The sequence below is a fragment of the Sitophilus oryzae genome, unplaced genomic scaffold (assembly GCF_002938485.1).
Source record: "Sitophilus oryzae breed Bouriz unplaced genomic scaffold, Soryzae_2.0 scaffold_1297_pilon_pilon, whole genome shotgun sequence".
In the NCBI taxonomy this organism is placed as follows: domain Eukaryota; kingdom Metazoa; phylum Arthropoda; class Insecta; order Coleoptera; family Curculionidae; genus Sitophilus; species Sitophilus oryzae.
In genome coordinates, this window is record NW_022145945.1 from 5,965,303 (window position 1) to 5,977,019 (window position 11,717).

At 30.7% G+C, this 11,717-nt stretch overlaps 1 protein-coding gene across 4 annotated transcripts in view; it reads right to left on the bottom strand.

Annotated features, from left to right (window-relative positions):
- Positions 1 to 11,717, bottom strand: part of LOC115874656 (synaptotagmin-10-like) — an 80,586-nt gene that overhangs the window by 32,028 nt on the left and 36,841 nt on the right. For all 4 annotated transcript variants that reach the window (XM_030889873.1, XM_030889872.1, XM_030889871.1 and 1 more), the window contains exons 4-7: positions 10,901 to 11,053; positions 5,231 to 5,362; positions 4,999 to 5,153; positions 2,262 to 2,430 (exon numbers count right to left, since the gene is read on the bottom strand). In XM_030889873.1, the coding sequence (XP_030745733.1) occupies positions 2,262 to 2,430; positions 4,999 to 5,153; positions 5,231 to 5,362; positions 10,901 to 11,053 (609 nt within the window). The remainder of the gene's footprint in view (positions 1 to 2,261; positions 2,431 to 4,998; positions 5,154 to 5,230; positions 5,363 to 10,900; positions 11,054 to 11,717) is intronic.

Sequence of the window (11,717 nt, forward strand, 5' to 3'; positions counted from 1 at the left end):
TGGAGGGCACTGTCATATTTAATTCAAACCAATAATCAACGAGAATATTCGTATAATTTAATAAAATTGCTGTAAATCACTATAAATAATGAATTGTTTGTAATTGATCTGTAATTTCTGTATTATTAATCTGGTCAATGATGGAGATAAACAATTGTGATTGATTATAATTTCATTTTAGGATGAGACTTTTTTTAACAACATTCTGAGAATTCGAATAATGAATTGAATAATGACAAGATAAGTGACATCTGTCTAAAAAAGACAGCGATTTAGAGTGACAATTTGGATATAGAGAAGAAATACATATTCTTTGAGTTTACTGGTTAAAATCCCCAGCATGAATAATGAACAAAACATTTAAAAAAAAAACAGACTGCACAAAACAAATTGTTGGTTAGTAGCAGTTAGTAGTAGTCAGAGATATTTATAGATGTAGTAGAATTTTGATTTAATGGCTACAGCTTCCAGGGCCATCCGGCCGGGTGATAGAATTATCGTTTTTTAATAAAAATTAAAAAAACATTATTATAAAGCTAGAATAGTTTACGGTTTTATATTAACTTTATTTTTTTGAAGTTCATAAAAAGCATATATAAAAATATATATCCTTCAATTCCTTCAATTTACTAGTTGTTAATAAGAAGTTTCACTTCAAATATGCGCGCATAGTGCCCCCACACAATTTATTTTTATTTTTATTAGTAGGTACCTATATTAAAAGTATATTACCCAGCAGTAGGCAGTATCTTTAATCTCTAATCTTTAAAGAAAATCTAAAACAACTACATTTTTTTAGTTATTTTTACCAAGTTGTACAGCAAGGTCTTCTCTAGTTATTTACTGTATTTTAATAGACTTTCTTTTCAACCTGCTTTATAAAGTTTTCTCCTTATTTTAGTTGTTATCCTTTGTCCTTTCTTGGTTTAGATTACTATGCAAAAAGTTCATTATCCAACGACCTGTCAAAACAACAAAGAAAATTCCAAACGGACGGAAATTGAACGAGGAAGCAGCTAGGCACTGAACTTGAACTCTTAACAAGTTGACTTCATGAAAAATTAGTTGTTTTTATCAAGGAACATGCAAGACAAGAACACGTTTGCATCGGACACTCACTTTAGGAGTAAAGTAATATCAATTTGAGCTGATTGTTGTTTGGATTTTACCCTAGATCATATATACTTACGTGGATAAGTAAATCATTATGGAAACTGTCGCAAACATATCAACGACTTCCATTTATCTTCTTTTTTTGTTGCACATGCGATGCTTCTACTCTATCTATCCTTGTTGAGGACCTATCGTCCACGCGCCAAATTTGAACATTAATTTTAAAAATTTAATTTGTAAAATGCATATATTTGAAGAATAGCTTGAATGTTTACTGTCACAGAAATTAAATTAAATAAAGAAGACATTTAGCCACTCCCTACGAATATCAATATTCTTAGGAAATCTAACCAGAAAATATGCATGTGGTTTAATATAAATAAAAGAACAACTGAATACTTTACTTGCCTATGAAAAGATAATTCGGGGACCTTTATATTAGAAGTTCCACACACCAAACATTTTCTAGTAATTTTTTAGTATTTAGAAAGTCCAACGCAAAAAAATAGAAATATAATTGCACAAACTTAAAATTAACTTCTCACTGAACATACTTGCATCCTTGGCTGTATAAAAGCGGTCGATAAAAGAGTAATTAATACAATTTTTAAAATAAAAACGCAAAAGCAAGCGTCGCGTCGCGTCGTTACACAATGGAAATAAGATTATGGCAAAGGATTATGGCAAGATTATGGGATGTGATTATGATAAGATTATGACATATGATGACAATGAAAAGTTGGTTTCCATAACAATGTATAATTTGTACTTTCTACCGTATAAAATTGTGTTCATTTTGGAAACATGTGCTACTTTTAATGCGCCTGGGCGCAAAGTAAGATCTTGGGAAAAAACAAACCTATTGAACGTTTCATAAGTGCAATAAAGAATGTTTGAAAATGGCATGTCGTGATGTTGGAGACATATTTTTTAATGCTAAACTTATGGCGTTGATTTATCTACGTAAGTATATATGATCTAGGGATTTTACACAGTGGCATTCTATAAATAATTTAGTTATTTTTTAGATTTCTGTGTGACGAAACATCTAGAATATATTTTTTCAAGAATTGAACCCGCTACAATGTACCATAGAAAAATAATTCCAAATAGATACAGGGTAAAGAAACAACATATTTCCTACTTACCACTGGTGGACATAGTATAGGCATGGAATATTCGGATTCTTGACCGTGTTCAGCCACTTCACTTAAGTTTGAGACAACTACGTGACCAATGAAATCATGCCTGGAAAATCTGTCAAAATCGTACACAGAGAATTGAAGATAACGAGTTTCCAAATCCTCGTATGTCACGCTGTAAAAAAAAGAAAATTATATTAGAATGGTAAAATATGGAGTTAGTGTCCTACACATTTTTGCTAATAAGAGAAAAAATGTCAGAGGTGCACATGCTTTTTTAGAAAAATATTCCAGTGATAACACATAATCACGTCCCTGGTGAACCTTTTGATACTTTTGATTTTTTAGCAATAAAAAAATAAAAAAAATGTAGCTCTCATAGTAACTTTTATACCATCCAAATTTCATTAGAAGGGGCTAAAAGCTCTAGGAACAAAATTATAATAAATGGAAATACATTTAAGATTTTAACCTCTTGAAGCTACGAAACAAAGCAGAATCATACCAACGTTTATATGAATCTTATTTTTATGTTTTTTGCCTAGATTATATATACTTACGTGGATAAGTAAATCATTATGGAAACTGTCGCAAACATATCAACGACTTCCATTAATCTTCTTTTTATGTTGCACACGCGATGCTTCTACTCTATCTATCCTTGTCGAGGACCTATCGTCCACGCGCCAAATTTGAACATTAATTTTAAAAATTTTATTTGTAAACTGCATATATTTGAACAATAAATTGAATGTTTACTGTCACAAAAATTAAATTATATAAAAAATGCATTTAGCCACTCCTACGAATATCAATATTTTTAAGAAATCTAACCAGAAAGTATGCATGCTGTTTAAAATAAATAAAAGAATAACAGAATACTTTACTTTTCAATGAAAAGATAATTCAGAGACCTTTATATTAGAACTTGCACACACCAAACACTTTCTAGTCATTTTTACGAGTATTTAGAAAGTCCAAAGAAAAAAATAGAAATATAATTGAACAAACTTAAAATTAACTTTTCACTGAAAACACTTGCATCCTCAGCTATATAGTATAAAAAAATAATAATATAATATAATACAATTTTTCAAATAAAAAACGGAAAAAACAAGCGTTGTTACACAATGGAAATAAGATCAGTTCAGAACCTCGAAATCAGTGGAATAAATTAGTAGTTTCAATTAGCCGTGGAAGTTTAAGTTTCATGTCCTAATTTTACTGTAAGCATTCAAAACGTCATAATTAGTGTTAGTAATTTTCAATTATTGGAAAAAGTTAACAAACCTTTGACTTTTCCACTAATTATACTTCAAAATTTGCGAGGAATGTTGTTTTGGCGTTTGATTATCACCCGTCAAGAAAAATTTTGGTTAGAAATCAACAGTTTATTGTTTTATAAGCTAAATATTATGCGTTCTCTATGGATACAACCTTTGAATAAGAAGACTAAGGAAGGAGCATATCAAAAATCTTAGGTACACCGCGATGGGCCTCAAATATGGCCGACTTAAATTCCGGTTTATCAGTGTCGTTCTAATTTTATTTAAAAAATGTAAAACTATGATGTAGGGTAGACGTGGGATAGACTCAATAATTTGTTGCTTTATTTTACGTTGTGAATAAATGTTGGTAGTTATTAAAATTGTTATAAAAATATATAATTCTAATAAAAATAGATAAGTTATAATAAGTATTTATTAACACAAACATCCGATACACTACTGAAGCAGGTAAGTCAAATTAACGTATCTAAATTCTTTGATATCTAATCTTTGACAAGTAGTAAATAAAAGCTAAAATGCAAGAAAAATATATAATTTAGTTAATTTAAGTGAATTTCATAAATGATCGGTTTACTACACGTATGTATATTATATAGTCACTTACTAGCGAAAAGTTGTTCCATTTTTTCACTCAATTTTTGCCGAGATCTACCGCACGCTACACAACCAACTATTTTAGAGTCTTTTTCGATAAATCGCGATAGTGTCACTGTTAATTTAAGTTCTGCCACAATTTCCATCCAGATTTACTACCTTTATACAACTATCAGTAGTAGAATAAATAATAAATAATATAAAATAAGCTCCGTAAAGACTGACAAATCCACAAAATTTCAAATCAAATTCAAATGTGTCAAATGAATCGTCAAACAGAACTGTCAAGGATCCCCACCCTAGAGTGCTTTTTCCGCCCACCATTGCATGAATACATGGATAGCATTATGCTCCTTCCTTAGTCTTCTTATTCAAAGGATACAACGGACTACCGCAAGCTGTTGCTAGGATATTTTATTACACTGACATTGTGAATGATCGTAAACTAAAAACTATAAAGTGTAATTGAAACCACTAATTTCTTCCAATAATTGGGAGGTTCTAAATGAAGCTGTAAATGGTATAAAATTGTGATTATTTTAGAAATACGTGCAACTTTTAATGCGCATGCGCAAAGTAAGGTCCTCGAGGAAGACAAACCTACTGAACGTTTCATAAGTGTAATAAAGAAGGCTTGAAAAGGACATGCCGTGATGCTGGAGACATATTTTTTAATTCCATACTTATGGCGTTGATTTATCCAAGTAAATATACATGGTCTAGGCTTAATACAGACCTGTATTTACATTTCCAATTAATATACAATTTTAAAATAATTTTCCACACACATTTGTTACTGGCTGGTTATGATCTAGGTTTTTTTGAAACACGCTGTGTACTGTTTGTAAATAGAAACTCACCTGTAGATAAAGGTTTCATTGAAAATCGGATTCTGGCTCTTTCTGTGTACCTTCGTTTGAAACTTCTTTTTTCGGTCAGGCAACAAATGGAGTTTTATGTACGGGTCGCAACTTCCTATTATGTCTTTTATCGGCAATTTTCTGGCTTCGAAGATCTGAAGCAGAGGCAATAAAGAATTTCAGTTGAGAGGAAGTGGGCTCAGGTGGGCGGATAACGATTGATCGGACTTACTTTAACCACGAGACCTTCTAATTCCCTGTCGAACTTTAATGAGAAATGCAAATAGCCGTTCTTCTGCATGTTGACTTCGGGATTGCTCTGGATAGACGATTGCCTCACTAATTCTTTTTTGTATAGTTCAGGCTAAAAGAGTGAAAGAAGACAAATTAACTAATTGTTATTCGATTTAAAATTATAATAATAATAACGTTTATTTTGTAGTGTAATTTACAAACAAGGTGGTAGGTACAACCTTGGTACAACAGGGTGACTCAGAAATAAGTGCAAATATTTTAACTGGTAGTATATTTCAACCACAGAAACACGCCTATGAGCTTCTTTTTGCGATAAAAAATTGTTGAAAATTAAAAATTTTTTCATGACATTTTTCAAAAGAACTTTTTAGTGCCACTTGTTTATTCACCTCAGATTTCTCTACGGTGTATCTAAACCTTGCAGCGTTGCAACCTCCTACGTTATCCACATTCTACATATTTCTATATTTATAAATTCACAGCATTTTTAAATTTTTAAACAAAAAATTAGGAATGCTAATTTTAATCTTTTATCAGTGCCCATTACTAATAGTTCTAGAAAAAAAAACACATAAATTATTTTTAGTACAAACCCCTTCAATGAATACCTAACGGTTACCATCTTTATCTGCAAAATAACTTTATTTCGAACTAATGGCAACTGTCTCGAAAAGTGTGTTTTGATTCCTTTGGTTTCAACTTTTTTGTTTGTTTTCTTTCGTGTTTCTCTATTTTATTTTTAAAATTTAATACGAATTTGATTGCTTCGAATGCCTTGAGTTTAAAATTGTTATAACTACGGCAACGTCGCTTAATATCGTCACATGACGCAAACTCGCCACGGCAGCGCCTTTTAAAGAACTAGTTGGCACTTGGCATCCTGGCCGACGGTTGTGCTGTAGTCATTTTCGATGTAAATCCATTGAAAAGGTGGCGAAAAAAATAAAATATGTAAATAAAATAATTGTTGAATAAAACACGTATTTTCTTAGATTAAAAGTTGTTCGTAGGGTGGCGATAAAAGACAATAATTCTCAACATTTATCTATTAAGAAAAGTATTCAAAGTAGTTTGCTCTTTTCAAAGTGTTTTATATATCACTGGTTCAAATTGTGATGAAGCCTATATGACAATAATGTGTTGTAGACTGTTATTTTAGCAGTGATTTAGCGAAAAAGAGAATTGTCAGTTACATCGATCTGTCATAAGTATTTTTTTAATGTTGTGGGCAATGACTAAAGAATCCAAGGACAAATAACATCCGAGAGCAAATCGTGCCGATGTCACCAAACAGTGCCGTGGCACATATTTTTCTTAACCTAGCTTTTTGAAGCAATATTTATATCTTTTGATAATTGTTTTGACTACGCCTATGGTGTATCATCCTAATTAATTACGAAAAAAACGTATTAAAATGTTAACAAAAGGTACAAAACTAGTATCGATATATGTATAGCACATATCAAGTACATATAAATGTTAATTGAAATTGAAGGATAATTATTATCGAATATATATATATCGAATTCAATAAGAAAACGCTAAAAAGTTGGAGTGGACTGTTTATTTACCTATGAAACGTAACTCCTGGCTTTTTCTTATCGCTGCTGCTTTTACACTTGAAAGCTGAACAAATAATCACCATTGTAATAAAGTTTATACAAAGTTTACTACACACAAACTATTAAAAATCGCTAAAATTGTCGCTGGTGACCAAATGATGACTCATTGTTTGCCATCAAAAGAAAGGTCTCTAAGGTCACAAATTCTGCTGCAGCCCGTATAGGGGCGTTACATGTCCATATATTCTTTAAGTCATTGGTGGTGGGTAAGTTATTTCTTTTAATTTATTTTTTGTAATAATGCATCTCTGCCAAACTCCTCAGGTGGTGTGATTTTCTGAATTATTTTTAATAATTTTTAATAATTAATTTTTATTTTCAATTTATTTTAAAAATGGTAAAGAGAAAATATGTTTCTTTTGACCAGATCTACCACGCTTTAAAATATCTGCACTTATTTCTGGGACACCCTGTATTGAAATTTATGATACAATGCAAAAAATGAAGATATTAAAACATTAAACAGAAAATCTATCTTAATTTAAGCTTACTTAGTAAAAGTCAAAGGCTACAGGACAAAATATATTGAGGCAAAAATAATAGATACAAATTAACTAACTATTTTTCAGCTTCGTCTTCAAAGCCATTTGTACAATTTGGTTTTGACAGTTTAGACAAATTAAACTATTTTTCAGGACTAATTTGTATTTTCAGTATTCGCTAACTGTAAAAACTTTTGCTCTGACTTTGAACTTGAAATATTGCGTTTAAACTTTTTTTGCCAAATAATCTTTATTCTTGAACTTTGAAAAATGGAATTTTATCAGTATTTTTGTTGGAAAAGGTCTTATTTTTTCAAATATAAAAGATGAAAGAACAAGGAAGAACTTCATTATTTTAATTATTACAAGTTAATTATAAAAGTTTTAAGTGGACTTTTATAGTTTATTTCTTCATTAAATTTACTATAGTGTTTTAATATCTGAGTGTTAAGTAAAGCAAAAATTTCTTTTGAAACTTGTTAATTATTGTTTGCTTTGTTAGACTTTCAGGACTATCGTTATTTTTGTGTTTCTTTAAGGATCTTAAATAAAACAATTAATGAAATAAGATAAAAACCATTACAATCACCATAATTTTATCTGTGACACTGCTACACTAACATCACAACAATTCAGGTATATTCGAAACATTAAATATTTACAAGAAAACATTTTTAAAATATCAACAAAAAATTGACTGCATCCTCAGGACTGTTCAATGTGGTCAGTACTAAACTAACCTTAGTTTTATAATACTGGGTCCGGCAATAGTACGCTGGGAATTTTGTTTAAGTGTAAATCAAAAGTATGTACTAGGATGTATTTCAGAAACATATTTTAACTTCTATAGGTTGGCTCAAAAATGTGAGTCTTTTATTCTAGAAGCTACATATGCCCAACGCGCTATTGTACCCGGTGTATGGTCATTATTATTAAAAGTTTTCAATGCTAAACATCTTTTTATTACGCCTAAGTACAGTGATATTTTTTGATGGCGTAAATATCGATCCACCTTTTATTTTACCCATTTCACACTTCCATAAAAATCCTATAATCCAGAGTACGCTCCAGGAACATTAAGTTTGATGTGGAAATTGCTTACCTACGAGCCTCTAATATGAAATGGGTAGAAGCCATAGACTTAAAATTTTATTTTAAGTCTATGGTAGAAGCAGTCTTAGCTGAATATTGAATTATTACGTCTCTACTATAACTGATTGGATATACACTATCAGACAAAAGTAGAGAAACTTTTTAAAACTCGTCGGATTTACCAAAAACCTCCAATATTTAAAATAATGTTTGTTTTAAAGATATTTTCTTTTAGCAATACCATAATTTTTCGTCAGATTCCAAATTTATCTTATCAGGTGTTTATTTATAATATGGACACAAATATTTTTGAAGGGATATAAATAAAGAATCTAACATAAAAATTGACCATACTTTAGGAGTTATTTGCTTAAGGTGAAAATTGTTGATATTCTGATTTACATTTTTACTAAATATGCCACGCGGAAAATATTTGTTTGAAGATCTTCGCGAAAAAATAATAAACGCACATCGGAATGGTGTACCGCAAATGGACATAAGCACAATGTTTAATTTGCATAAGTCTGTCATTAGCAAAACGATTTCCAATTTCAAAACTCGCAATTCCTCTAAAACAACAAAAAAAATTGAAATGATAATTAAAAAAATCGCCTTAACTAATCCGCATAAATCGGCAAATCAAATTTTGAGTGAAATACCTGGTGTCAGTATAAGTTCTGAAACCGTCCAAAGAAGGCTAAGGGAAGCAGGATTATTTAGCAGAAGAGCAGTCAAAAAACACTCATCGGTAAGAAGAAGCACAAGGCCCGACTTACCTGTGCAAAAAAATATTTGCACTGGTCGACGAATGACTGGAAAAAGGGCCTGTTTTCAGATGAAAGCAAATTCAATATATTTGGATCCGATGGTATATCGTGGATACATCGCCCAGAAGGGAAAAAATTTGATCCAAAGTATAGCAAGGCCACTGTAAAGCATGATGGTGGATCTTGCATGGTATGGGGATGCTTCTTTAAATAGAACAATGGCATGTAATAGAAGAAACAATCGTATGTAATAGAAGGATCGATTTATGTATTTGGACATCTTAAAGAAAGTGATGATTCCGTTTGCTGATGATAATTTGCCTTTAACTTGGATATTTCAGCAAGATAATGATCCAAAGCATAAATCGAAAGACTTACAAGAATGGTTTTTGTCTGAAGAAATTAAAGTTATGGACTTTCCTACCCAAAGTCCAGACCTTAATCCCATTGAAAACCTGTGGGAGGAACTAGATCGCCGGATAAGACGAAGTCATATTAGCAATAAGAAAGATTTGATAAGAATTCTGAAAGAAGCCTGGAATTCCATTGAACCAGATACCATAAGGAAACTATTGGACTCTATTAATTTTATTAGGTTAGCAACAACTATGTACAGGGTGGGTCAAATTCGACGCTTTTAAATGGAAACACCCTTTTCTATAGGAGATAGACGAAAACTAATATTGGTGTCTGGAGCTCAATTTTCATCAAAAACATGATGGTGAAAACCGCACATCAATATCTGTTACCGTTTCGGAGTTACGGGGTGTTTTTCAAAAATGTGCATATTTAACAAATCGCTGTAACTTTTTTGCTATGGAAAATTTTGTATTTCTATGAAAACATTTCCAAAGCACCTTTTTGCGTAGAATTTAATGGTTTAAGTATAATTTTTTTAAAATTAATAATTTAAGAGTTATCAACAGAAAAATTGATTTTTTATTTGGGACACCCTCTATATTTTTAATTAACTGAAAATAATTGAATATTATCTTTCCAAAAATATAGCACACTTGATATTTTGTTATAATCCCCTTCTGGGTATGAGATTTTTTTTATTAATTGAAGATGGAAACTTTTTATTTTTATTATGCGACGTTTCGCCTCATCATGGTGGGCTTTCTCAGGCACTTTATTCTTGAAGCCGCAGCCGCCTTGCTACCACCAATCTATATAAAAGAATGATCTATATTCTTATAGCGAGGTAACATATATCGATATGCGGTTTTCACCATCATGTTTGTGACACAAATTGAGCTCCAGACACCGATATTAGTTTTTGTCTATCTCTTATAGAAAAGGGTGTTTCCATTTAAAAGCATCGAATTTGACCCACCCTGTACTTTTAATTCTTATATTAATTTTTAGTTTCTTTATTTTTGTCCCTATAGTTGGTTTTTTACGTATTCATTAATAATTGCTTTCATTGATTTCGGTTCAACAACACAGGAGAGTTAGTTAGGTTAGGTTGGTTAACTAAATATAATTTCCGCTGTTTTAAATGAGACACTCTGTATTTTATATCACAACGCAATTTTCATTCAACTGTATGTTTTGTTAAGTACTTTCACTACCGAATATTGATATTGAAGTGAGATATTCTAAAAATTATTATAGAATACTTAGACATTTTCAATAAAAAAGAAGTTGATGAATAAAATACGGATAAGTGATTTAAAATTACCTTTATCAATCCGACTTTCTTGCTATTGTGATTACGTTCCAAGCTGCAAATGCTGAATTTAATCTCAGTCTGAATATCAAGTCGGTGTGACAGCTGTCGTTGGAAAATCTGATGACGCTCAGATACAATAGGCAAAGTTGTCTGCCTTAGAACCTGAAAAAAAAGATATTTTATTACACGATATTTTCCGTCGTTGAACTCTTATTATTAACATGATTTTTATACAGGGTGAGTCTTAAATATGTAAGTGCAAATATTTTTAGGGGTAGTATATTTCGACCCCAGAAACACGTATATGAGGTTTTTTTCGCGAAAAAAAGTTTTGAAAATTTGGATTTTTTTGAAAAAAAATTTAGAAACTTTTTAATTAAAAAAAAAACAATTTTTCGCAAACAGATAAGATCCAGTGGTTCTCAAAATATAAGCGTTATTTTTTTGACATTTTCAAAGTAAAATATGTCGGTTATTTTGGACTTTGAAAAACGGTAGAGCAAGTTACTCCTTTATTTTAAATGGAACACCAAGTATATTTTTCCGGTGTTCAATGGGGAATTTATATTTCTTCAAAATATTATTAAGGTTACCTACCTCTCAGACAAAAATTTCTTTTTTTTATATGATTTTGTGTCAGTAGATTTTTATTATTTGAAAAAATATAGGTGGCTCTGTGATATACCTTTGGTTAATTTAACAAAAATTAAAGATTGTAGAGTAAAATACTCAACGGTAATAAAAAATATACACGGTTAAACCATATTTTAATTGTTGCAGAATTAAAACTAAACATAAACCTATAATAATGTGACAAAAACTAGCT